This window comes from Nomascus leucogenys, unplaced genomic scaffold, assembly GCF_006542625.1.
Source record: "Nomascus leucogenys isolate Asia unplaced genomic scaffold, Asia_NLE_v1 000154F_7082709_qpdss110288sc, whole genome shotgun sequence".
NCBI classification, from domain to species: Eukaryota; Metazoa; Chordata; class Mammalia; order Primates; family Hylobatidae; genus Nomascus; species Nomascus leucogenys.
Genome location: NW_022097005.1, coordinates 1 through 27562, shown reverse-complemented (window position 1 = coordinate 27562; position 27562 = coordinate 1). Strand labels below are relative to the sequence as shown.

The 27562-nt window shown below is 40.5% G+C and overlaps 1 protein-coding gene across 2 annotated transcripts in view; it reads left to right on the top strand.

The window, feature by feature from the left end:
• The window catches only part of LOC101177968 (ankyrin repeat domain-containing protein 26-like), a 38763-nt gene extending 11871 nt beyond the window's left edge, over positions 1-26892 (top strand). For both annotated transcript variants that reach the window (XM_030808892.1, XM_030808891.1), the window contains 4 exons: positions 10593-10880; positions 17680-17897; positions 20223-20451; positions 24299-26892. In XM_030808892.1, coding sequence (XP_030664752.1) covers positions 10593-10880; positions 17680-17897; positions 20223-20451; positions 24299-24319 — 756 coding nt within the window. In that variant the 3' untranslated portion in view covers positions 24320-26892. The remainder of the gene's footprint in view (positions 1-10592; positions 10881-17679; positions 17898-20222; positions 20452-24298) is intronic.
• The last annotated feature ends 670 nt before the right edge of the window (positions 26893-27562 follow it).

The following is a 27562-nucleotide window of genomic DNA, read 5'->3' as shown; positions in this document are numbered from 1 at the left end:
AATTCCCTGACCCCTTGTGCTTCCTGGGTGAGGCGATGCCTTGCCCTGCTTCAGCTCATGCATGGTGTGCTGCACCCACTGTCCTGCACCCACTGTCCGGCACTCCGCAGTGAGATGAACCCAGTACCTCAGTTGGAAATGCAGAAATCACCCATCTTCTGCATCACTCACGCTGGGAGCTGTAGACTGGAGCTGTTCCTATTAGGCCATCTTGGCTCCTGTAAGTTATTATTTCTTGATGTCTGTTTGTTTAAATAAAATTTTCTGTTTATTTTTTCCTAAGAAATTACCCAAAGTTGAGTCGCTGATAACATTTATTTAGTTCAGCCATCTGTGGCTGGGGAAAACCTTGGCCAGGACAGCTTGTCTCCATTCCCCTGAGCTTCACTTGGGATAAATCAGAGGTTGGAGGACTGGAATCCCCTGAAGCCTTGTTCCCTAACTGTCTGGTTGTTCATGATGGCCATTGACTGAAACTTTATTTGGGAAGGGCAGCTCAAATAGCTTCACTGGAACTCTTATGCTGTCTTTGTGGCCTGAGCTTCCTCACAACATGGGGGCTAAGTTCCAAGGACAAGCAGTGTGAGGTAGAGGGCGTTTTCTAACTTAATGTTGGAAGGCACATGATGTCACGTTTACCACATTTCTTCATTAGAGGCAAGTCAGTAGGTTTGGCTCACAGTCTACTTCTTTATAGGATAAATTTTTTCTTCTATTTTTATTATTTATCTATTTATGTATATTAGAAATTGGATCTCACTACGTTACTCAGGCTGGCCTTAAACTCCTGAGCTCAAGGGATCCTCCTGCTTTAGCCTCCCAAATTGCTGTGACTACAGGCATGTTACCCCATGCCTGGCTTTCTTTTATATTCTGTGGTCATGTATATTTGTACATATTTATAGGATACACAGTAATATTTTGATACATGTAAGCAATGTATAATCATAAAATCAGGTTAATTATTATATCCAGCACTTCAACCATTTACCATTCTTTTTTTTGTGGACATTCACAATCCTCTTAGCTTTCAAAAAAATACAATAAGTCATAGTTAATCATATTCACTCTACAATGCCACAGAACACTAGAGTTCATTCTAACTAGTGATAATTTTTTATCCATTAACCAACCTCACCCCATCCCCCACTCCCTTCATTTCTGAGCCTCTAATGTCCACAATTCTATTCTCTACTACCATTAACTCATTTTTAAAAAAAATTTAGCTCCCACATGAGTGAGAATATACAGCATTTGTTCTTCTGTGCCTGACTTATTCTACTTAACATAATGTCCTCTAAGGTCATCTATGTGGCTGAGAATGATATAATTTTATTGTATTTTATGGCTGAATAGTCTTCCATTGTGTACAGATACCACATTTTCTTTATGCATTCATCTGTTGATAAACATTTAGGTGGATTCCGTATCTTAGTAATTATAAATAGTGATAAAATAAAAATGGCAGTGCTGGTATTTCTTTGATACATTTATTTTCTGTCTTTTTGATAAATACTCAGTAGTGGGATTGCTGGATTGTTTTATAGTTGTATTTTTAGTTTTTAAGAAACCTCCATACTGTTTTCCTTAATGGCTATTCTAATTTACATTCCCTTCATCAGTGCATAAGAGTTTCCTTTTTCTGCAACCTTACCAGCATTTTTTACTTTCTGTCTTTTTGATAGTAGCCATTCTAACTGTAGTGAGATGATATCTCATTGCAGATTTATTTCATTTCCTAATGATTAGTGATGTTGAGTATTTTTTCATATATTTGTTGGCCATTTGTACATCTTCTTTTGAGAAATGTCTATTCAGATCCTTTGCCCACTTTTTAATCAGATTATTAATTTTGTTTTTGCTGTTGGGTTGTTTGAGCTCCTTATATAGTCTGAATATTAGACCTTTGTCAGATGAATAGATTGCAAACATTTTCTTCCATTCTACAGGTTGTCTCTTCACTTTGTTGGTTGTTTCCTTTGCTATGAAGAAACTTTAATTTTAATATAGTCTCATTGGTCTGTTTTTGCCTGTGTTTTTGATGTTTTAGTCATCACAGCTTTGCCTAGACCAAGGTACTGAAGCATTTCTGCCATGTTCTTTTCTAGTAGTTTTATAATTTTGGTTCTTACGATTGTCTTTAATCCATTTAGAGTAGATTTCTGTATATGGAGAACTATAAGGATCTAGTTTCATTCTTCTGCCTACAGATATCCAGTGTTCCCAGCCTTATTTGTTGATGAGAATGTTCTTTCCCCCATGGATGTTCTTGACATTTTATCAAAAATCAGATGGCTGTAAACATGTGGATTAATTTCTGGGTTCTCTATTCTTTCTGTTGGTCTGTGTATTTGTTTTTATACCAAAACCTTGTGTTTTGGTTACTGTATCCTTGTAATATAATTTGAAGTCAGGTAGACTGATGCCTCCAGCTTTTTTTTCCCTCAGGATTGGTTTGGCTAGTGTGGCTCTTTTTTGGTTCCATGAGTTTTAGAGTCATTTTTCCTAATGCTGTGAAAAAACAATGTTGGTAGCTTGATAGGAATAGTGTGGATTGAATTTGTAGATTGCATTGGGCAGTATAAGCATTTTGATGATACTCGTTCTTCCAATCCATGAGCATGGATTTTTTTCATTTGTTTGTTTAATTTCTGATTTCTTTTGGCATTGCGTATAGTTCTTCTTGTAGAAATCTTTCATTTATTTGGTCAGATGCATTTCTCGGTATTTTTTTTTGTGGCTATTTATAAGTGGGATTGTGTTCTTGATTTGGCTTTCACCTTAAACATTATTGGTGTATAGAAATGCTGCTGATATTTGCATGTTGATTTTGTAACTAGAAACTTTACTGAAATTGCTATCAGATCTAGGAGCCTTTTGACAGTCTTTAGGGTTGTGTAGGTGTACAATCATATGAGAGATAGTTTGACTTCTTCAGTTTTTATTTGGATGCCTTTAATTCCTTTCTCTTGCCTGATTGCCCTGGCTAGGACTTCTAGTACTATGTTGAATAGGAATGGAGAGAGTGGGCATCTTTTTCTTGTTCCAGTTCTGAAGGAAAATGGTTCCAAGGTTAGCCCATCGAGTATGATGTTGGCTGTATGTTTGTCATAGGTGGCTCTCATTATTTTCAGGTATGTTACTTTGATGCCTAATTTGTTGAATGTTTTGATCATGAAGGAATATTGCAAGTCTACTGAAAGTTTTTCCTGCATCTGTTGAGATGATCATATGGTATTTAAAAATTCTGTTTATGTGGTGAATCACATTTATTACTTTGTATATGTTGAACCAACTTTGCATCCCAGGAATAAAGCCTGTTAGATTGTAAAAAAGTGAATTTTGGGTCGGGCATGGTGGCTCTCGCCTGTAATCCCAGCACTTTGGGAGGCCGAGGTGGGTGGATCACGAGGTCAGGAGATCGAGACCATCCTGGCTAACACAGTGAAACCCCGTCTCTACTAAAAATACAAAAAATTAGCTGGGCGTGGTGGCGGGCACCTGTAGTCCCAGCTACCCGGGAGGCAGAGGCAGGAGAATGGTATGAATCCAGGAGGCAGAGCTTACAGTGAGCTGAGATCGCGCCACTGCATTCCAGCCTGGGCGACAGAGCGAGACTCTGTCTCAAAAAAAAAAAAAAAAAAAAAAAAAAGTGAATTTTTTGATGTGTTGCAGGATTTGGTTTGTTAATGTTTTGTTGGGAATTTTTGTGTCTATGTTCATCAGAGATATTGGCTTGCAGTTTTCTTTTTTCACTGCATCTCTTTCAGCTTTTAATGTCAAGATGATGCTGTATTCATAGAATGAGTTAGGGAGGAGTCTCTCAAACTCGATTGTTTGGAATAGTTTCAGTAGGATTGGTAACAGATCTTCTTTGTATGTCTGGTAGAATTTGGCTCTGAGTCCATCAGGTTCAGGACTTTTTCTTTGGTTACTAGGTTTTTAAATTACTGGTTCCATTTCAGAACTTGTTATTGTCTATTAAGGATTTTAATTTCATCTTGGTTCAATCTTGGGAGGTTTTGTATTTCTGAGAATTTATCCATTTCCTCTAGATTTCCTAGTTTCTGTGCATAGAGGTGTTCATAATAGTCTCTGATGATATTTTGTATTTCTGTGGGATCCATTGTAATGCCATCTTTGCCATTTCTGATTGTGCTTATTTGGATCCTCTCTATTTTTTCTTTGTTAATGTATCTAGCTAGCTATCGATCTCATTTTGTTGATTACTTATAAGGATTTTTGTGTCTCAAATTTATTCAGTTCTGCTCTGGTTTTAGTTATTTCTTTACTTCTGTTAGCTTTGAGGTTATTTGGTTTTTGTTTTGCTAGTTCTGGTAGGTGCGATGTTAAGTTGTTAATTTGAGACCTTTCTAGCTTCTTGATGTCTGCATTTAGTGCTATAAACTTTTTTCTTAATAGTGGTTTTGCCGTATCCCAGAAATTTTGGCATATTCTGTCTCTGTTTTTATTTATTTTCAAGAGTTTTTAATATCGGGTCTTTATTTTGTTGTTTACCCAAAAGTCATTCAGGAGCAAGTTGTTTAATTTTCATATAATTATGTGACATTGAGAGAAATTCTTGGTATAGATTTCTATTTTTATTCCGGTAGGGTCTGAGATTATGCTTGGTATACTTTCAGTTTTAAAAAAATGTATTGAGACTTGCTTTGTGGCTGAGCATGTGGTCGATCTCAGCGTGTGTTCCCTGTGCCAATGAGAAGAAAGTACATTCTGTGGTTGTTGGGTGGAGGATTCTGTAAGTGTCAATTAAGTTCAATAGGTGAAATGTCAAATTTAATTCTAGCATGTCTTTGTTACTTTTCTGTGTCAGCGATTTGTCTAATGCTGCCAATGAGGTGTTGAAATTTTTAACTATAATTGGGTGGCTAACTAAGTCTTTTCATAGATCTAGAAGTACTTGTTTCAGAAATCCGATGCTCCAAGGTTGGGTGCCTATATATTTAAAAATATTTATGCCTTCTTGTTGAATTGAGTTCTTTTATCACTGTGTATCATTCTTTATCATCTTCTTCTTTGTCCCTTTTAAAAACTGTTGTTGGTTTAAAGTGTGTTAATCTGATATAAGAATAATGACCCCTGATTTTTTGTTTTCTGTGTGCATGATAGATCTTAGTTTATGCCTTTACTTTGAGCCTATGGGTGTAATTATATGTGAGGTGGGCCTTTTGAAGACAGCAGATGGTTGATTCTTGATTTTCTTTAATCCAACTTGCCACTCTGTGCCTTCTAAGTGGAGTATTTAGATCATTTTATCCAAGGCTAATATTTATATGTCAGATTTTTATCCTGCTGGGATGTTGTTATCTGGTTGCTTTGTAGTCTCCAATGTGTATTTGTTTATAAGGTCTGTGAGCTATGTACTTATGTGTGTTTCTGTGGTTGCAGGTATTGTTCTTTCATGTCCGTGTTTAGAACTCCCTCAAGGATCTCTTGTAGTGCTGGTCTAATGGTATTAAATTCCCTTAGCATTTGCTTGTCTGGAAAAGATTTTTTTCTCCTTCACTTACGAAGTTTAGTTTGACAGGATATAAAATTTGGGGTTTGAATTTATTTAAGGATGCTAAAATAGGCCAACACTCTTCTGGCTTGTAAAGTTTTGCTGACAAGTCTGCTGTTAGCCTGATGGGGTTCCCTTTGTATGTGATCTGACCCTTTTCTCTAGCTGCCATAAGACTTTCACATTGGCTTTTGGATGCTTTTCACTATGTGTCTTTGGAATGACCATCTTGTATAGTATCTTATTGCTGAATTTCTTGAATTTGCATGTCAGCTTCTCTAAATGAGATTGGGGAAAGTTTTGTGGACTGTATTCTAAAATGTGTTTCCAAATTACTTACTCTTTCTCCACAATGCCAATGAGTCATAGATTTGGTATCTTTATGTGATCCCATATTTCTCAGAGGTTTTGTTCACTTTTAAAAATTCTGTTTTCTTTATTTTCATCTGACTGGGTTGATTCATAGGACCAGACATCAAGTTCTATAGTTTTTTCCTCTGCTTGGTCTAGTCTGTTGTTGAGGCTTCCAATTGTATTTTGAAATTCCTAGAGTGAGTTGTTCAATCCCAGAAGCCCAGTTTTCTTCTTTCTTAAAATGGCTATGTCATCTTTCAACTCTTGAATTATTTTTCTGGCTTCGTTGGTTAGGTTTCAACCTTCCCTTGGATCTCACTGTGCTTCCTTACCATCCAGATTCTGGATTCTAAGACTATCATTTCAGCATTTCAATCTGGTTAGGATCAATTGCTGAGGAGCTAGTGTGATCCTCTGAGGGTTAGAAAACACTAAGACTTTTTGAATTGCTGGACTTCTTTCACAGATGCTTTCTCATCTGAGAGGGCTAGTGTTTATTTATCTTTTTGAAATTGCTGTCATTTGGATATGACTTCTGGTTTCTATATTCCTATTCTTCCCTTGAGTGTTTGACTGTTGTGTATGTTGGAACAGTTCATTGGTTTAGTTTCTGTGTTCTTTCAGAAGGCCAAGGATCTTTATGAATTTCTTTCTTTTCCTTTCTTTTCTTTTCTTTTTTTTTTTTGGAGATGAAGTTTTGTTCTTGTCACCCGGGGTGGAGTGCAGCGGTGCGATCTCAGCTCACTGTAACATCCGCCTGCCATGTTCAAGTGAGTCTCCTGCTTCAGCTACCCAAGTCGCTGGGATTCAGGTGCCTGCCACTACACCAGGCTTTTTTTTTTTTTTTTTTTTTTTTTTTTTTTTTTTAGAAAAGGTGAAGTTTCACCATATTGGCCAGGCTGGTCTCGAACTCCTAACCTCAGGTGATCCACCTGCCTTGGTCTCCCAAGGTGCTGGGATTATAGGCGTGAGCCACCGCACCTGGCCTTTATGGATTTCTTAGTTGTGGCTAGTTTCCTGCATTGGTTTTCACAGGCTAACTGTGTTTAAGGAATTAATTTTGTTTGGTGGTGTAATTCTGGCTTCAATCCCGTAGATGGTGCTTTGGAGTAAGGGCTGGTAGATAGGCTCTTACTCAGCTGCGTAACTCTTTTGTATATCAGTGTGTTTGGAGCAGGCCTCTGAGGAGGGGGAAACAGTTGGCAGGGAGGCAAGAAATGCCTTTCTCACAAAGTTTGTTCCCAAGCCTTCAGAGAATCCCCTTCAATCACTGGTGCCATACTCCCTCTTTCTTAGCTCCAAAGAAGTCCCTGGACAGCTGCACAGCCCCCATCTTTAAGGCCAGGGATGTCCGATCTTATGGCTTCTCAGGACCACATAGGAAGAAGAGGAACTGTCTTGGGCCACACATAAAACACACTAACACTAACGATAGCTGATGAGCTAAAAAAAATTGCAAAAAAAATCTCATGTTTTAAGAAAATTTACAAATGTGTGTTGGGCCACATTCAAAGTCTTCCTGGTCTGCATGCAGCTGATGGGCCCAGGACAAGCTTGCTTTAGGGGCAGCCTGAGCCAAAGGTTAGTCCTCCAAATCTCCAGGGACCTGCTGATTCCCTGTGCTTGGAAGAGTCTGAATGGGATATGGGGTATGTCTGCAGGTGTCTGTGGATGCTGTGGGTCAAGGGTGAAGGTCCCCTGGGCAGGGTGGGTAGTGCCATGGGTGTGCAGCTGGTGTGGTACCCACAGCCTGGAGTTTTTTGCTCAGCAGTTGGCTTTGAGGACCATACAACTCATGCTCCCCTGATCAGGTTTTCTGTGATGTGTGCTTTTAGGTAAGGCCTGATGAACTAGTTTTGTCCCAAGCCTTCTGAACCCAAATCTTTGGCCTGATATGTGTTCCAGGCCACAGGTTTCCCTTGGATGGAGTCTGTGGCTATCCAACGGGCTATGCTTTTCCCAGACCAGTCTTGCAGAAGGAGGCACACCCAGCTTCCATGCCAGCACATGAATCTGTGCCTCACTCTTCTGAGAGTGGGGGTGCAACCCCGACTTGAGCTCAGGCCACAGATACCAGCTCAATACCCCTTAACTGTGCACTCAAACCCTGGGAAGTTGGGATGGGTCTCATAGCTATATCCTCTGGTACCCTGAGGTCAAGCACTGGCTGTACTGGAGTGGGCAAACTGCTTTCAGGCTGCCAGAAAAACGCTCAGGTGGGGCAGTGGAGGCTGTGCTATGTGTACACCCTTGAGGGAGCAACCAGGCAGGAGCCAGGGAAGGGACCGGCAAACAAGGGGGTGTGCAAATCAGATGCACTCCAGGCCCTTGGGAAAGGCAGCGCTGGTCTCTCCTAGTCAGGCTGTCAGCAGGGGCTAAAGTGACTCAGAAAGATGGAGAGCCTTGGGGGATGGGTGCCTATTCTCATATTTTCCTGCAGCTGCCTCATGCATGAAACCTTTTGGGCTCCATGCATGTTCAAGCTCTGCCTCTCCCTACTCTCCTGGCAGTTCCCCCTGCCAATTCAAATGTCTGTGTGTATCATGGGATCTCTTGTACCTAGGATCTCAGAGGTCCCTGGCAGGATTGTGTGACTCCTAGTTCCTTCACTCTCTCCTTCCTTAGGTCCAATTCTGGACCAAGAGCTGGTCCTGGTGATTGGTGACTCCATCTGGCTTCCCAGCTTCCTTCCTCTTCAAACTCAGTGTCTGCATTGCCTCTCTATTGACTTTGAGTGCTTTTTCCCCCCAAAATCTGTTCAAAGTGTGATGGTTTACTCAATATTTTGTTTTCTCTCTGTGGAGGAGGTGTTTCTGGCTGCATCTTGTTGGTCATCTTGTTCCCCAGTTAAAAATGTAATTGATATTTTGATATGGTTTGGCTCTGTGTCCCAACCCTAATCTCATCTCAAATTATAACCCCCATGTGTGGAGGAAGAGATCTGTAATCCCCACATGTCAAGGGAGGGATGTGATTGGATCATGGGGACAGTTTCCCCCATGCTGTTCTCATGACAGTGAGTGAGTTCTCACGAGATCTGATGGTTTTATAAGGGGCTCTTCCCCCTTCACTTTTTCCTCTCTCTCCTGCCACCATGTAAGATGTGCCTACTTCCCCTTCTGCTGTAATCGTAAATTTCCTGCGGCCTCCCCAGCTATGCAGAACTTTGAGTCAATTAAGCCTCTTTTTAAATACATTTTACCCAGTCTTGGGTAGTATCTTTATAGCAGTGTGAAAATAGACTAATATGTATTTTAATAGTGATTGTATTTAACCTGTAGACTCCTTCAGGTAGTATTTTAACAATATTAATTATTTAAATTCATGAGCATGGGATATATTTCCATTTGTTTTTGTCCTCTACCATTTCTTTCATCAGTGTTTCGTAGTTTTCTTGCAGGGGAGCTCTATCACTTCCTTGGTTAAATTTGTTCCTGAGTAGTATTTTATTATTTTTTAGCAATTGTAAGTGGTATTGATTTCTAGTTTTGTTCCATTGTGGTTTGAGAAGATACTTGATAGGATTTTAAGTTTTTGAAATTTGCTAAGACTTGTTTTCTGGCCTAATATATGGTCTATCCCGGGGAATGTTCTATGTGCCGAAGAGAAGAATGTGTATTCTGTAGCCATTTGATGAAATGTTCTAAGAGTTTGTTGGAGGAGTCTAGGTTTTTTATATACAGGATTAGGTCATGTGCAAAGAGAAATTTCAATTTTTCTTTCCCAATTTAGATGCCCTTCATTTTTTTTTCACCCGGTTGCCCTGGCTAGGACTTCTAATACTGTGTTGAATATGAGTGCTGAATGTGGGTATCCTTGTCTTATGCCAGTTCTTAGAGGAAAGACTTTCAGCTTTTCCTCTTTCAGTGTAATGTTAGCTGTGGCTTTGCCATATATGGCCTTTATTGTTTTGAAATATGTTCCTTCTATGCCTAATTTGTTGGAGTTTTTATCATAAAGATTCATTAATTAGAGTCTTATTTTCAAGTCTCCTTCTCAGAGTGATTTATTGGCTTAGGTCTGGATAATTTAATATGGTGTCCCTAAAGCTTTTTTAGAAATTACGGGGAATGACAAAGGGTGTGAGGGGGCAAGAGACTTTGTACTAAGAAGGGACTTAGACCGAGTGTGGTGGCACACGCCTGTAATCCCAACACTTTGGGAGGCCGAGGTGGGTGGATCACAAGGTCAGGAGTTCAAGACCAGCCTGGCCAACATGGTGAAACCCCATCTGTATTAAAGATACAAAAAATTAGCTGGGCATGGTGTCAGGTGCCTTTAATCCCAGCTACTCGGGTGGCTGAGGCAGGAGAATCGCTTGAATCCAGGAGGCGGAGGTTGCAGTGAGCTGAGACCACGCCACTGCACTCCAGCCTGGGCAACAAAAGCGAGACTTCACCTCAAAAACAAACAAAAAAAACAACAAAAAAAAGAGAAGTGACTTGGAGCAATTTTAAAGAGGAAAATGAAAACCTACTATCACGTAAAAATGTTTTGTGGCAAAGATGATGTGTGTAAAACATATATTTTTGTGATTCCTGGTGGTTTTAAGTTTGTTTTTGATTTTCTAAGTAATTCAAGGATTCATGGTTTAAGAATCTACTGCAGTATAGATAACATTTTATTGCAACCGAATTAATTTCAAAAATGATTATTTTATGTTAGACTATTCTGTCTTCTTTCTTCATTACCAAACCATATTATTTTACTCATGCAGGCTGATCTTACAGAAGCAATGGAAACTGCATCTTCAGAAGGTCTACATATGGATGCAGAGATTGAAGTTCTTCAACAGGCATTATTATATATGAAAACAATGCAAGAGAAACGTGAAACACTACAGAAGGATCAGGAGAAGTTGGAAGAAGAACTAGTAAACCTCAAAAGTCACATGGAAATGAATGTGTTAGAACGTGGTGAATTGGAACACCATAAACGGGAGTTCGAAGAAAGCGCAAGGCAGGAGATAGCAGAACAATTAGCAACTGCTGGTCTACTTTTACAGGTTAGTTTATTATCAATAAGGTGTCTTCATTCATTTCAGTGCAAATTATATTTGGGATACATACATTGTATGTGTTTCCTCTACTTATAACAATTTGTTTGGTACATTTCTAGAAGGAAGGTGGTATCTGTTTCTCTCTTTAAATATTTCACTTGCCATCATTATTGTAACTAAACTGATCTTCTATAATAATGATTCTCATTAGTGAATCATTTGATTGCTAAGACAAGTTGCATAAAACAAGACTAATAGAGAAAGAAAAATGTGATTTATAAATTATGCTATACTCTTGAAGTATTCTTAAGTTATATTGTTCAATTTTTCAGAATTTAAATTGATTTTATTATTCTTTGGAGTGTTACATTTATTTTATTTATTATTATTTTTAAATTTTATTATTATTATACTTTACGTTTTAGGATACATGTGCACAATGTGCAGGTTTGTTACATATGTATACATGTGCCATGTTGGTGTGCTGCACTCATTAACTCATCATTTAGCATTAGGTATATCTCCTAATGCTATCCCTACCCCTTCCCCCCACCCCACAACAGTCCCCGGAGTGTGATGTTCCCCTTCCTGTGTCCATGTGTTCTCATTGTTCAATTCCCACCTGTGAGTGAGAACATGTGGTGTTTGGTATTTTGTCTTTGCGATAGTTTGCTGAGAACAATGGTTTCCAGTTCCATCCATGTCCCTACAAAGGACATGAACTCATCATTTTTTATGGCTGCATAGTATTCTATGGTGTATATGTGCCACATTTTCTTAATCCAGTCTATCGTTGTTGGACATTTGGGTTGGTTCCAAGTCTTTGCTATTGTGAATAGTGCCGCAATAAACATGTGTGCATGTGTCTTTATAGCAGCATGATTTATAATCTTTTGGGTATATACCCAGTAATGGGATGGCTGGGTCAAATGGTATTTCTAGTTCGAGATCCCTGAGGAATCACCACACTGACATCCACAGTGGTTGAACTAATTTACAGTCCCACCAACAGTGTAAAAGTGTTCCTATTTCTCCACATCCTGTCCAGCACCTCTTGTTTCCTGATTTTTTAATGATGGCCATTCTAACTGGTGTGAGATGGTATCTCACTGTGGTTTTGATTTGCATTTCTCTGATGGCCAGTGATGATGAGCATTTTTTCACGTGTTTTTTGGCTGTATAAATGTCTTCTTTTGAGAAGTGTCTGTTCATGTCCTTTGCCCACTTTTTGGTGGGGTTGTTTGTTTTTTTCTTGTAAATGGTTTGAGTTCATTGTAGATTCTGGATATTAGCCCTTTGTCAGATGAGTAGGTTGCGAAAATTTTCTCCCATTTTGTAGGTTTCCTGTTCACTCTGATGGTAGTTTCTTTTGCTGTGCAGAAGCTCTTTAGTTTAATGAGATCCCATTTGTCAATTTTGGCTTTCATTGCCATTGCTTTTGGTGTTCTAGACATGAAGTCCTTGCCCATGCCTGTGTCCTGAATGGTATTGCCTAGGTTTTCTTCTAGGGTTTTTATGGTTTTAGGTCTAACATGTAAGTCTTTAATCGATCTTGAATTAATTTTTGTATAAGGTGTAAGGAAGGGATCTAGTTTCAGCTTTCTCCATATGGCTAGCCAGTTTTCCCAGCACCATTTATTAAATAGGGAATCCTTTCCCCATTGCTTGTTTTTGTCAGGTTTGTCAAAGATCAGATGGTTGTAGATATGCAGCATTATTTCTGAGGGCTCTATTCTGTTCCATTGATCTATATCTCTGTTTTGGTACCAATACCATGCTGTTTTGGTTACTGTAGCTTTGTAGTATAGTTTGAAGTCAGGTAGCGTGATGCCTCCAGCTTTGTTCTTTTGGCTTAGGATTGACTTGGCGATGTGGGCTCTTTTTTGTTCCATATGAACTTTAAAGTAGTTTTTTCCAATTCTGTGAAGAAAGTCATTGGTAGCTTGATGGGGATGGCATTGAATCTATAAATTGCCTGGGGCAGTATGGCCATTTTCATGATACTGATTCTTCCTACCCATAAGCATGGAATGTTCTTCCATTTGTTTGTATCCTCTTTTATTTCATTGAGCAGTGGTTTGTAGTTCTCCTTGAAGAGGTCCTTCACATCCCTTGTAAGTTGGATTCCTAGGTACTTTATTCTCTTTGAAGCAATTGTGAATGGGAGTTCACTCATGATTTGGCTCTCTGTTTGTCTGTTATTGGTGTACAAGAATGCTTGTGATTTTTGTACACTGATTTTGTATCCTGACACTTTGCTGAAGTTGTTTATCAGCTTAAGGAGATTTTGGGCTGAGACGATGGGGTTTTCTAGGTATACAATCATGTCATCTGCAAACAGGGACAATTTGACTTCCTCTTTTCCTAATTGAATACACTTTATTTCCTTCTCCTGCCTGATTGCCCTGGCCAGAACTTCCAACACTATGTTGAATAGGAGTGGTGAGAGAGGGCACCCCTGTCTTGTGCCAGTTTTCAGAGAGAATGCTTCCAGTTTTTGCCCATTCAGTATGATATTGGCTGTGGTTTTGTCATAGATAGCTCTTATTATTTTGAAATACGTCGCATCAATACCTAATTTATTGAGAGTTTTTAGCATGAAGGGTTGTTGAATTTTGTCAAAGGCCTTTTCTGCATCTATTGAGATAATCATGTGGTTTTTGTCTTTGGTTCTGTTTATATGCTGGATTACATTTATTGATTTGCGTATGTTGAACCAGCTTTGCATCCCAGGGATGAAGCCCACTTGATCATGGTGGATAAGCTTTTTGACGTGCTGCTGGATTTGGTTTGCCAGTATTTTATTGAGGATTTTTGCATCAATGTTCATCAAGGATATTGGTCTAAAATTCTCTTTTTTGGTTGTGTCTCTGCCAGGCTTTGGTATCAGGATGATGCTGGCCTCATAAAATGAGTTAGGGAGGATTCCCTCTTTTTCTATTGATTGGAATAGTTTCAGAAGGAATGGTACCAGCTCCTCCTTGTACCTCTGGTAGAATTCGGCTGTGAATGCATCTGGTCCTGGACTTTTTTTGGTTGGTAAGCTATTGATTATTGCCACAGTTTCAGAGCCTGTTATTGGTCTATTCAGAGATTTAACTTCTTCCTGGTTTAGTCTTGGGAGGGTGTATGTGTTGAGGAATTTACCCATTTCTTCTAGATTTTCTAGTTTATTTGCGTAGAGGTGTTTGTAGTATTCTCTGATGGTAGTTTGTATTTCTGTGTGATCGGTGGTGATATCCCCTTTATCATTTTTTATTGCGTCTATTTCATTCTTCTTTCTTTTCTTCTTTATTAGTCTTGCTAGCAGTCTATCAATTTTGTTGATCTTTTCAAAAAACCAGCTCCTGGATTCATTAATTTTTTGAAGGGTTTTTTGTGTCTCTATTTCCTTCAGTTCTGCTCTGATTTTAGTTATTTCTTGCCTTCTGCTGGCTTTTGAATGTGTTTGCTCTTGCTTTTCTAGTTCTTTTAATTGTGATGTTAGGGTGTCAGTTTTGGATCTTTCCTGCTTTCTCTTTTGGGCATTCAGTGCCATAAATTTCCCTCCACACACTGCTTTGAATGTGTCCCAGAGATTCTGGTATGTTGTGTCTTTGTTCTAGTTGGTTTCAAAGAACATCTTTATTTCTGCCTTCATTTCGTTATGTACCCAGCTGTCACTCAGGAGCAGGCTGTTGAGTTTCCATGTAGTTGAGTGGTTTTGAGTGAGTTTCTTAATCCTGAGTTCTAGTTTGATTGCACTGTGGTCTGAGAGACAGTTTGTTATAATTTCTATTCTTTTACATTTGCTCAGGAGTGGTTTAATTCCAAGTATGTGGTCAATTTTGGAATAGGTGTGGTGTGGTGCTGAAAACAATGTATATTCTGTTGATTTGGGGTGGAGAGTTCTGTAGATGTCTATTAGGTGTGCTTGGTGCAGAGCTGAGTTCAATTCCTGGATATCCTTGTTAACTTTCTGTCTCATTGATCTGTCTAATGTTGACAGTGGGTGTTAAAGTCTCCCATTATTATTGTGTGGGAGTCTAAGTCTCTTTATAGGTCACTAAGGACTTGCTTTATGAATCTGGGTACTCCTGTATTGGGTGCATATATATTTAGGATAGTTAGCTCTTCTTGTTGAATTGATCCCTTTACCATTATGTAATGGCCTTTTTTGTCTCTTTTGATCTTAGTTGGTTTAAAGTCTGTTTTATGAGAGACTAGGATTGTAACCCCTGCCTTTTTTTGTTTTCCATTTGCTTGGTAGATCTTCCTCCATCCCTTTATTTTGAGTCTATGTGTGTCTCTGCACATGAGATGGGTTTCCTGAATACAGCACACTGATGGGTCTTGACTCTTTATCCAATTTGCCAGTCTGTGTCTTTTAATTGGAGCATTTAGCCCATTTACATTTAAAGTTAATATTGTTGTGTGTGAATTTGGTCCTGTCATTATGATGTTAGCTGGTTATTTTGCTCATTAGTTGATGCAGTTTCTTCCTAGCCTTGATGGTCTTTACATTTTGGAATGTTTTTGCAGTGGCTGATACCAGTTGTTCCTTTCCATGTTTAGTGCTTCCTTCAGGAGCTCTTTTAGGGCAGGCCTGGTGGTGACAAAATCTCTCAGCATTTGCTTGTCTGTAGAGGATTTTATTTCTCCTTCACTTATGAAGCTTAGTTTGGCTGGATATGAAATTCTGGGTTGAAAATTCTTTTCTTTAAGAATGTTGAATATTGGTCGCCACTCTCTTCTGGCTTGTAGAGTTTCTGCCAAGAGATCAGCTGTTAGTCTGATGGGCTTCCCTTTGTGGGCAACCCAACCTTTCTCTCTGGCTGCCCTTAACATTTTTTCCTTCATTTCAACTTTAGTGAATCTGACAATTATGTGTCTTGGAGTTGCTCTTCTCAAGGAGTGTCTTTGTGGCATTCTGTGTATTTCCTGAATCTGAATGTTGGCCTGCCTTGCTAGATGGGGAAAATTCTCTGGATAATATCCTGCAGAGTGTTTTCCAACTTGGTTCCATTCTCCCTGTCACTTTCAGGTACACCAATCAGACGTAGATTTGGTCTTTTCACATAGTCCCATATTTCTTGGAGGCTTTGTTTGTTTCATTTTATTCTTTTTTCTCTAAACTTCCCTTCTCGCTTCATTTCATTCATTTCGTCTTCTGTCACTGATACCCTTTCTTCCAGTTGATCGCATCGAGTCCTGAGGCTTCTGCATTCTTCACGTAGTTCTTGAGCCTTGGCTTTCAGCTCCATCAGGTCCTTTAAGGACTTCTCTGCATTGGTTATTCTAGTTATCCATTCGTCTAATTTTGTTTCAAAGTTTTTAACTTCTCTGCCATTGGTTTGAATTTCCTCCTGTAGCTCGGAGTAGTTTGATCGTCTGAAGTGTTCTTCTCTCAACTCGTCAAAGTCATTCACCATCCAGCTTTGTTCCATTGCTGGTGAGGAGAGCTGCGTTCCTTTGGAGGAGGAGAGTTGCTCTGCTTTTTAGAGTTTCCAGTTTTTCTGCTCTGTTTTTTCCCCATCTTTGTGGTTTTATCTACTTTTGGTCTTTTATGATGGTGACGTACAGATGGGTTTTTGATGTAGATGTCCTTTCTGTTTGTTAGTTTTCCTTCTAACAGACAGGAGCCACAGCTGCAGGTCTGTTGGAGTTTGCTAGAGGTGCACTCCAGATGCTGTTTGCCTGGGTATTAGCAGCAGTGGCTGCAGAACAGCGGTGGCTGTAGAACAGCAGATATTGGTGACCTGCAAATGCTGCTGCCTGATCGTTCCTCTGGAAGTTTTGTCTCAGAGGAGTACCCGGCTGTGTGAGGTGTCCGTCTGCCCCTACAGGGGGATGCCTCCCAGTTAACGCTGCTCGGGGGTCAGGGACCCACTTGAGGAGGCAGTCTGCCCATTCTCAGATCTCCAGCTGCGTGCTGGGAGAACCACTACCGTCTTCCAAGCTGTCAGACAGGGACATTTAAGTCTGCAGAAGTTACTGCTGTCTTTTTGTTTGTCTGTGCCCTGCCCCCAGAGGTGGAGCCTACAGAGGCAGGCAGGTCTCCTTGAGCTGTGGTGGGCTCCACCCAGTTCGAGCTTCCTGGCTGCTTTGTTTACCTAATCGAGCCTGGGCAATGGCAGGCACCCCTCCCCCAGCCTCGCTGCCGCCTTGCAGTTTAATCTCAGACTGCTGTGCTAGCAATGAGCGAGGCTCCGTGGGTGTAGGACCCTCGGAGCCAGGTGGGAGATATAATCTCCTGATGTGCCGTTTTTAAAGCCCGTTGGAAAAGCGCAGTATTAGGGTGGGAGTGACCCGATTTTCCAGGTGCCGTCTGTCACCCCTTTCTTTGACTAGGAAAGGGAACTCCCTGAGCCCTTGTGCTTCCCGAATGAGGCAGTGCCTTGCCCTGCTTTGGCTTGTGCACGGTGGGCTGCACCCACTGTCCTGCACCCACTGTCCTGCACCCACTGTCTGGCACTCCCTGGTGAGATGAACCTGGTACCTCAGATGGAAGTGCAGAAATCACCCGTCTTCTGCATTTCTCATGCTGGGAATTGTAGACCAGAGCTGTTCCTATTCAGCCATCTTGGCTCCACCTGGAGTGTTACATTTCATGAGTACTACCATAAGCATGATTTCATTTTTTTACAATTCAGATTAAATTATTAATTTAGTTGATACTCATAATAAATATATTAAACTTCAGTTGCTTTTTTCACATACTGAGAAATGCTCTCTAGATCACCGACCCAAAACAAAAAGAAACAAATACACAATAAGTATTCAGGTTATAATTATTTGTTTAATGTACCCTTTCAATTTGTTTTAGATGCAGAAAATAGCTGATGTCAAGTTACAGTTGTTAACAGAGGAAAGGAAGGCTACTAAGAAAAGTCAGATGGAACTTAGAATTAAAGAGCTGGAATTCAACCTCTACAAAGCAAAAACTTCACAAGCGGACTGTAATACAGCAGAATTGGAAAAATATAAGGAGCTGTATCTAGAAGAATTAAAACTTAGAAAATCTTTGTCAGATGAACTAAACAAGTAAGTCAAAACACAGAATCATAGAAAATAAATAAAGCTCATTAATTTGCCTCAAAAGCATAATTTGTATTGAGACAGGTTTATGAGATTAGGGGGAAGCCAAAGCTAACTAGATTAAACAATTTTGGAAAATAATGTTAGTAAATGAGCTTACCTTTAAAATGTTAATCCGAGGGTGGCTCACCTGAGGTCAGGAGTTCAAGAGCAGTCTGGCCAACATTGTGGAAACCCCATCTCTACTAAAAATACAAAAATTAGCCGGGCATGGTGGCACGCTCCTGTAATCTCAGCTACTTGGGAGGCTGAGGCAGGAGAATTGCTTGAATCCAGGAGGCGGAGGTTTCAGTGAGCCGAGATCATGCCACTGCACTCCAACCTGGGCGACAGAGTGAGACTCCATCTCAAAAAAAAAAAAAAAAAAAAAAAAGGTAATCCAGGACAATTCATGTCACTCCCCTGATTTTGGATGTGTTTTTTTTGTTTGTTTTGTGTTTTGTTTTTTTGAGATGGATTCTTACTCTGTCACCTAGGCTGGAGTGTAGTGGCACAATCTCGGCTCACTACAACCTCTGCCTTCCAGGTTCAAGCAATTCTCCTGCCTCAGCCTCCTGAGTATGACCTTTCATATTCTCACCACTCCTGGCTAATTTTGATATTTTCAGTGGAGCTGGAGTTTCACCATCCTGGCCAGGCTGGTCTTGAACTCCTGACCTCAAGTGATCTGCCCACCTCAGCCTCCCACAGTGCTGAGATCACAGGCCTGAGCCATGGTGCCTGGCCTGTTTTTTGGTTTTATATGGCTCTTTATCCCCTTAATATTCTTATTTAGTTAACCTGATCTGTTAGTCTTTCAGCCAAGTTATCTTTGAAGCTTCATAATTTCGACAGTGATATTGTTACACAATTGTTTGTCAGCATTCCCCTATATAGAAATATTAATGAATTTAATTATTTTTTATAAGATTACAATTTAAACTGAAAAAGGGTCAGGTACTTCTACTCCTCTGCACATTCTGGCACTCAATAAATTAACTGTCATTGATTGCGATCTTTGGTATTATTATCATTAGAGGCCACCTTGGAACAAAGTATTTTGTATAGTTTTTCCACACCACATAAAGGCATACTTGTGAAGTAGAGAATAATTAACACAGGGTTGAAAGGAAGTATAATTCACAAAGTGGTGAAAAATAACACCTTGGTCAGCCTGAGGTGGTGGTTGGAAGTCCAAAGGGGCAGGTCCCACTTCTGATGCCTGGGTCACAATTTTAGGAGTAAATCGCCTTTGGAGATGACTGAGTTCTCTTTGATCTCGGCTATCTCCTTCTCCCCAGGGAATTGTTGCTCTGAATGATTCCCCAGTGCCAAATGCTTCTCAAATAATAGGTGAAATGTACAAGGGTGGTAAAAAGAAATGCTTGAAAGTGTCTTTGAGAGATAGTTTTTTTTCTGTAACTGGCTTACTAAGTACAGGTATTTCTAGCTTTATTTTACTTTTAGTTATTTCACCAGAGTAAAATATTTTTGGATTTATATTTTTAGATATATTTTGGTACTCCTATATATTTAAGGAATACCACATGATGTTTTAATATATTTACACATAGTCAAATGGTGATTCTAGTCCAGCAAATTAACATGTTTATCATTTCATGTAGTTACCCTTTAAACACAAGTATTTATTTGCTTTTTTACTTTTTTTTTGTTTTGAGATGGAGTTTTGCTCTTGTCCCAGGCTGGAATGCAGTGGCACAATCTCGCCTCCCAGGTTCAAGTGATTCTCCTGCCTCAGCCTCCCAAGTAGCTGGGATTACAGGCGCCCACCACCGTGCCTGGCTAATGTTTTGTATTTTTAGTAGAGACAGCGTTTTGCCGTGTTGGCTAGGCTGGTTTTGAACTCCTGACCTCAAGTGATCCACCCCTTTTGGCCTCCCAAAGTGCTGGGATTACAGGCGTGAGCCACCATGCCCAGCCTAAGCACTAGTATTTCTAATGGCATCCTTAAGAATCTTATAAGTAGAGCCATTTCAGAAGGCAACAAATGTCACCTGTTAATCCATACATCATTGATAGCTTTTGCTCTTCCCTCCCTACTTTGTTTGAATTGTTAAAATCCTCTAGGAGTACATGTACTTCTTTAGAGCAATTTTAAAATTAAAACTGTGTACAATACACATGCTCTCATACATTTTCAGAGTTAAAACATGGTTTGTGGTATCTTTCATTGACTCATGGTGACTTTTTAAACAATGCAAGTCATTTAGACATAATTTGTAAAAAAAAAAACCCAAAATACTCAGTATCAGTGTTTTGCAATCTTCATAGACGTAAAGAAATTCTAGCAGATGTCAGTAGCAAACTTCTTCAAGAAAAAGAGCGGAGCGGATCTTTATTTACTTCTCATACTACAAGGCCAGTCCTAGAGTCAGCATGCAATGGAAATCTTAATGAATATTTAGGTCTCAACAGAATACATATTCCAAGAGAAAACTTAAGAATTCCTACCTTAAGCTCATTGTCTTCAAATATCAGAATGGAGAGCGACTTGTCAAAGGTTAGGTATAGCATCATTTTTTCTTTCCTTCTCAGACTTCTGATATAGTTCTTGTATTTTTTTGGCAAAATATTGAGTTGTCTAATTGACTTATGTATTTTAAATAAAGGTCATAAATATCTGTGTTTTTAAGGAAAGGAAACAAACTTTACAGCTTTTTTTTAAGTCCTTGGAGCTCTCATTGTCAAGAGATATTCATTTGTTAACTTTATTCAATACATGTAACTAAACCGGCACATTTTAAATTTCTGTAAAAATTGCATTTAAGTTAGATCTTGGAAATTGAATGGTATTGCCTAACAACTAAAGGTATACTTTGAGATGCTTTGGCTTACTTTCTAATTGATTTTAGTTTGGCTTGGGTTCATAATGTTTTTAAAGTTTTCCTGTAGCATCTCAAGTTTCCCACTTCTAATCAGATATAAATGATTGATATTCAAACACCTAACCACATATGGATGATTATTATGTAAAGGAATCCAAGATAAATACTTTTTATGAATTCTATGAACCTGTAACACTAAAAAAGATTCCTTCTGTTTTTCGGTTTAAAGTTTTGTGATTTTCTTACATGAGTACATCCTTAATTGCTATTGTGCTTATAGCATTTTAATATCAATTGTTGTAAAATGTGCCCGTTGCTGTGCAATCGTACAGCAGTTTTTAAATACTTAAAGCAATATTTGAATTTGTAAAGTGAAGTTCACTTATGTCTATCTTACCATCACTTGAATGATTTATGGCTAAGATGGCAATGATATCAAGAGTAGTTAAATAGCAAATGTGACCAGACAGAATCCATTCTGTTCTTCCTACTCAGAATTGCATGTAAAACTGCACAGGGTTCCCATCTCCCTGGGACATGACCCTTTCAATGTTTCAAGGTTCAATTGAACAAGAACCTTGCAATCCAGCTGTTAGGGTAGGCAGTTAGTCAGATATGAGCAGGCAGGAAGAAAGGTAGCTATGTGAGAAGGAATGCCCCCAAACGACTCTTAAGGTGCTCAGTAATCACTCATTCTATGGTTGAACTGTCAGAATGTGTTAACTACATTCAGATAAAAAGGGGAAAGGCAAAAGGGGAATTCTTAAGAGCTGCGTGGAAACAGTGAGTACAAATGTGATGGCTATACAACCTTCCTGGTTGTATAGTAATGAGCAATGCCACCATTGGGTAGAATTTGTCTTGATCACTGGGTTCTGCACATGTGCATTAACCAAGAGTAAGGGAGGGTCCCCCAAGCCTGGGTGTGAACTGGGCAAGAACAAAGGCAGGAACCCAAAGAAGAAAGTGAGGAAAAAGATCAAATGCAGAATGTATTGGAGCTGCTCCCAGCCAAGTTGGCCCACTCTTCTCTTAAAGCTTACTGTCACTTCTGCAATACATTTTTTGCTAGATTTACTAACTGATCTTTTGGCTGAATTCTTTCTTGCAAGAAGACAAGAACCGAGGACACTTTCTGGGAACTCCAGGCTTGGCAACATCTCTTGATGTTGTGACTCGCATCCTGTTGTGAGGTAAGTGCTGTGCTCCCTGCTGTCTCCTCTCACATGTCTGCTCCTATCCAGCATAGTGTATGAGAATGCTGAGCATGCCGATGAAGCTTCCTGGCATCTCTGCTTTGTGTGCTCAGCTGGAGCATGTCCACCTAATGCCCAACAGAGCCCCTCCAGGTACAGAATGCTTTCTTCTTGACAGAGACCCTAAGGCTTCTGATTACTTCCACATTCTCACAACTGACTTTTGGGGACTCACCACCCTGTCTTTCTTCACAGTTGGTCCTGCTGCCTATGCCACTGCAGCATCTCTCTTGCTAGCCAATGCCACCTACTTTGTCCTCTCTCTTCCCAGATAGGCTCCAATAGAGTGACTTTTTGAATGCTCTGTCACTGTCTCCTCTGCACTAATTCCACCTCCAGAAGGAATTTAGGTAAATTTCGGGTGCTATGGTCTTGGTCTAGGGGTCTCCTGGATGTAGCTAGTACCCAATATTCTTTCCATGTTCTTACCACTGAATTCTCCAGGATTTACCAATCAACTTCCCTCTTGTCTCTGGCCCTCCTCACTGTCCTTGACATGCTTTGCCTATATGCAGAGGGTTATCACAAAAAGCTACGAAATTATAATTGGGCACAGTCATCTATAATTAGAGGTGAGACCTATGGACCTGGGGGGTCAGCTGACCAAATGAGAGAAAGAGGTCACTGCTCAGTTGGGAGCATGCAGTAAGGGTGCATGAAGTGTGAAGCTCCTCACAGGCTAGAGATGCATGGCCTAGTGTGGGAAAGAGATGGAGAGGATGTTCTTCCCCTTTCATAATGGATGAGAATGGACAGAGAGCGAGGATGTTCACTCTCCCCTGGCCTTCCCTCTGTTTTTCAGATGGACATTCAACACTCCACACTGTTGGACTCACCCCTTGGATGCATTCTCAAAAGTTAGGACAAGATTGATCCCCAGACATTAAAGAAAAATATAGTAGTTTTCTTTTGTAACTCTGCATGGCCTCAATACAAAGCTATATGACTATAGGAAGGCTGGCCAGAAAATGGCAGCCTTAATTTTAATACCATCTTGCAGTTGGACCTACTTTGCAGGTGACAGGGTAAATGGTCAGAGGTACCCTATGTCCAGGCCTTTATGGCTTTAAAAGAAGATCAGAATCTCTGCCAAAAATGCAAACTAGACCCTGCTATTTTGGCTCTTGTGAGCCCCTCAGTGGATAATTCTCCTATAAATGGCTTAGGAAATTTCCCAGCAGAGCATCCTCAGCCTCCTTTAATTCATCCTCCCACTGAGGATCCAAAGCCACCAGCCCCTTGTACTCACCAGAGGAATAGGAATGGGCACTGGGACATGAGGCCCCGGAGGGTGGTATCAACTGAGAGAGGTCCTACATCTGCCTTAAAATGTTCATTGGAAAGTCAGCTATGTTTTGCATGACTCCTGCCACTTTGGCAACAAAAAACTTTCAATAATGTGCAAATGGCTCTTTTGGGGAAAAAAAATCTTTCCAAGACTCTTGAACAAGTTTGCAGGGCCTGTGCCCTTTGCACATTAAACATCCCACAAGGAGCCAAACCTCCTTTTCTTTTCCAGCCAGTCCAATGGAGGAGTACTTATGCTGGGGAGGACTGGCAGTTTGACTTAAACCAACTTCCTGCCTGTATAAATATCTTCTGGTCTTTGTAGATACCTTTCCAGGTTGGATAGAAGCTTACCCATGTGAATGGAAAAAGCAGTGGGGGTAGTAAAGGCCCTCCTCAAGGAGGTCATCCCCCAGTTTGGCATCCCCAGGTCGCTGCAAAGTTATAACAGTACATCCTTCACCTCACAGTTTACTCAACTTGTTTCTCGGGCCTTGGGAATCAGTTACTTTCTACATTCCTCCTGGCATCCACAACACTCTGGAATGGTTGATAGAATTAACCAAACTCTCAAGCAAACCTTGGAAAAATTATGCCAGGAAACCTCAAAACCATGACCAGAGCTACTACATATTGCTCTACTAAGGCTGAGAAACATACCCACCTCTAACTTACAACTCAGTTCTTTCGAGTTATTATGTGGAAGATCCTTTCTTCGCTTTCCTGTTGGATACTGAAACTTATCAACTCACTAATTATGTTACTTCCCTATCCCAGTCTCAGCAGGGGGCTCAAAAACTAGACCAAAAGATATTTCCACATCCTGACCAAATTTTATACCCTCCAAGTTGATGAGAACTTGAGTTCAAGTTGATGAGAACTCAAGTTCTCTTCAAGACTTGGAAGGATGGAACTCCAAACTCTCAACTGAGTCTTATTTGGAGAGGTCCCTACACTGTTTTGCTCTCCACTCCTACAGCAGTTATGGTGCCAGGGATAGGTGGCACCACTAGGTGGATCCACTACTCCAAGGTAAAGCTGTACTCATCTCTGGCAGAGGAAGTCGTAAAGGTCCCATTGGACACCTGGACCACTGAGCCCCTCCAGGGTCTCAAACTCCAAGCAAAGCCAAAGGAATAAAGATAAGTAAATTAATAATGCTTCGGATTGTTATACCATGAATCATAATACTCCTTGTAGGTTTACTAATATGTCTTTGCTACTGTGAACCAACACCACCCCCCAATCACCGCCAGGAAAAGGTCTGTTCTGCCCTACCTGGATTTAAATCTCAAAGCCATAATCTGGGTGGTGTTCTCTCTAATACTCACTGAGTTAACAGCGTCTTTTTCCATAATCAACAGACATCTTGATTTGGCTCTAATCTGTTCTCGTTGGGACCATGCCGCCACGTGCTCTATGCTCCCTAATGCTTCTAGCTAAAATCACCCTCATAGGCGCCAACAGCCCACAACTATATAAAAAAAAAAATCTACAAGCAGCTCAACAACTACTGAAGTTCACCAAATCTTCCTGTCCCTCAACATATGGGCTACGCATGAATTATTTCTATCCAGGGCAGGAACAGCCTACCCAGCCACGATACAAGAATAGGCAACTTCTCAAGCCCAATTTAGCTTCACCTATCACTGGGGCTTCTCTATACAAAACCTTCCCAGAGATGCATACAGTACCTAACACAAGCAAAGGGGACTTTCAGGCTTTTCTTAAACCCACTTGCACTATTTTAGGCCCCTTGTTTTCCCCCATCACTATCAGTCAGGTACCCCTAGGCATCACTAGTGCCACAGATTCTGGAACTTTGGTGGGTTCTCTCAACCCTGCACACTGCAACACAACCATCACCATTGTCAATACCTCTCATACTTCTTTTTTTCTAGAAACTGAAATCTCCCAATACTAAGTAAGGTTCTCTACCTTACCAAGCCAGTAGGGGTCATGCAAAAATTTCAAATCTTTAACTCCCTTTGGAGGCTCTTCTTGACATTACTAGACACATGCTCTTCTGGGAAAATAAGAACCATCCTCCTATTCAAACTACTTACTCATGTCTGGCTCCCCCTAGCAGCTGCAACTTCAGTGACAGATATCACATCTTGCGTAGCCAACAAGGATATTGGTAATGTTTGGAATTGACCTCGCCTCCTTCCATATCCATTCTTGTCTACCTATGACAGAACTTTGTTTTCTATGTGGGACACAGGCCCACCTTTGCCTCTCTGCAAACTGGACCAGAACACGCATGCTGGCTCACCTCACCCCTAGCATCTCATTGCCCCAGGTGATGCTTCTCTGCCCTTGCTCTTATTTATAACCTCACACTGGGGCCCACCAAGCAATTCAATTAATTCCCTTTCTTGTTGGGCTTGGCATCACCACAGGTGCCATGATGGGAATAGCCAGCATTGGCACTTACTTCTGAACCTACCACAGCCTGTCTCTGGAATTGGCTCAAGAGATAGAAACAACTGCTTGCTGTAACAGAGTTACAGTGGCAAGTCAGTTCTCTCGCAGCTATAGTTCTCAAACATGGTAGAGGCCTTGACATGCTGGCTGCAGCTCAGGGAGGAACTTGGCTGTGCTTGGAGAAGAGTGCTGATCTGGGTTAAGAGATCAGGGCAGGCTCAGGAGCACATTTGAGATCTCATAAACTAGGCTTCTCACCTTTGGGAAGGGGCTACTGGGGTGTCACCTGGTTCTGATTCTCATGGCTCCTCCCCTTCCTAGGACCCCTGACCTCTATCTTCCTTCTTCTCTTTTCTGGGCCTTGCTTCTTGAATCTACTAAGTTTATTTCATCCCATCTAGAAGCCGTCAGACTTCAAATGGTCTTGTGACAAGGATATCAACCTCTTTCCTGCCCCTGAGGACAACCAAGTTTCTGTATGTCTCCTCTGGACACTGTGGGTCAAACCTTTTGAGAGACAACAACAACCTCTGAAACCTTCTTGCCATGACAGCAAGCAAGGAGGAGGGACCAGAAGACCCTCGACGCCCCTTTTCAGCAGGAAGTAGCTACAGAAGAATGACCTCCACCCTATTTCCCAAAAGATTTCTGGGTCCCAACTCCTTAAGGGATAAACGTAAAAGGAGGCAGTTAGTCAGATATTAGCAGGCAGGAGGGGAGGTACCCATGTTGGAAGGAACAGCCCAGAACACCTCTTAAGATGCCCAGTACTCACTCTATGGTCAAACTGTCAAAATGTGGTTAACTAGATCCTGATAAGGGAGAAAAAAGGCAAAAGCAGAATTCTTGAGAGCCACACAGGTGCAATGAGTACAAATTTGATGGCTATATGACCTTCCCAGGTGGCAGTAATGAGTAATGTCCCCATCAGGTGGGATTTATATTGATCACTGCGTCCAGTGCATGTACATGAACCACAGTAAGGGATGATCCCCCCAAGCCTTGATGAAAACTGGGCAAGGAAAGAAGCAAGACCGTAGAATATCAAATGCAGAATGTCCCGGGGCTGTTTCCAGCAGGGTCAGCCCACTCCTCTGTTGGAGTGTACTTTTACTGCCCCAATAAAACTTTTGCCTGCTTTACTAATTGGTCTTTTGAGTGAATTCTTTCTTTGAAGAATACAACCAAGAACACTCTGGATCACCCTAGATAGGTAACATCAACATGTGACTTCATTCATAGTAGGAGTCCATTTCTGGGGATCTCAAAGTGAATCCAATAATGACAAGGTGTATCAATTATAGAATTGGTAAGGAAAAAAATAGTTAACTATGCTTGACTTATTTTAAGAACTTTGTCTAAGGTTTGGCCATCTTTCAACCACTGGAAAATTACAAAAACTGGGTGCAATGGCACACAACTGTAGTCCCAGCTACTGCAGATGCTGAGGCAGGAAGATTGCTTGAGCCCAGGAGTTCAAGGTTGTAGTGTGAAATGATGGTGCACTGCAGCCTGGGCAACATAGCGTGACCCTGTGTCTTGAAAAGATTGTAAAAATTATAAAATATTTGTTATATAAAATTTATATAAAATTATAAAATAAGTAAATTGTAACTAGTTTTTTGTGTCTCATTGTTATTAAAAATTCAGTCAATGCACTTTGGCTTATAGTTTTGATGGTGTTTTTATGATCTTAATGCACAGAAAAGTAATAATAGACCTATGTTAAATGAGGCCTTAAACTTCTTTCTTTATCTGGGTTCATGTCCCAACACATCATAGAAGAGCAAATCTAAAGTTTTTAAGAAAGCATTGC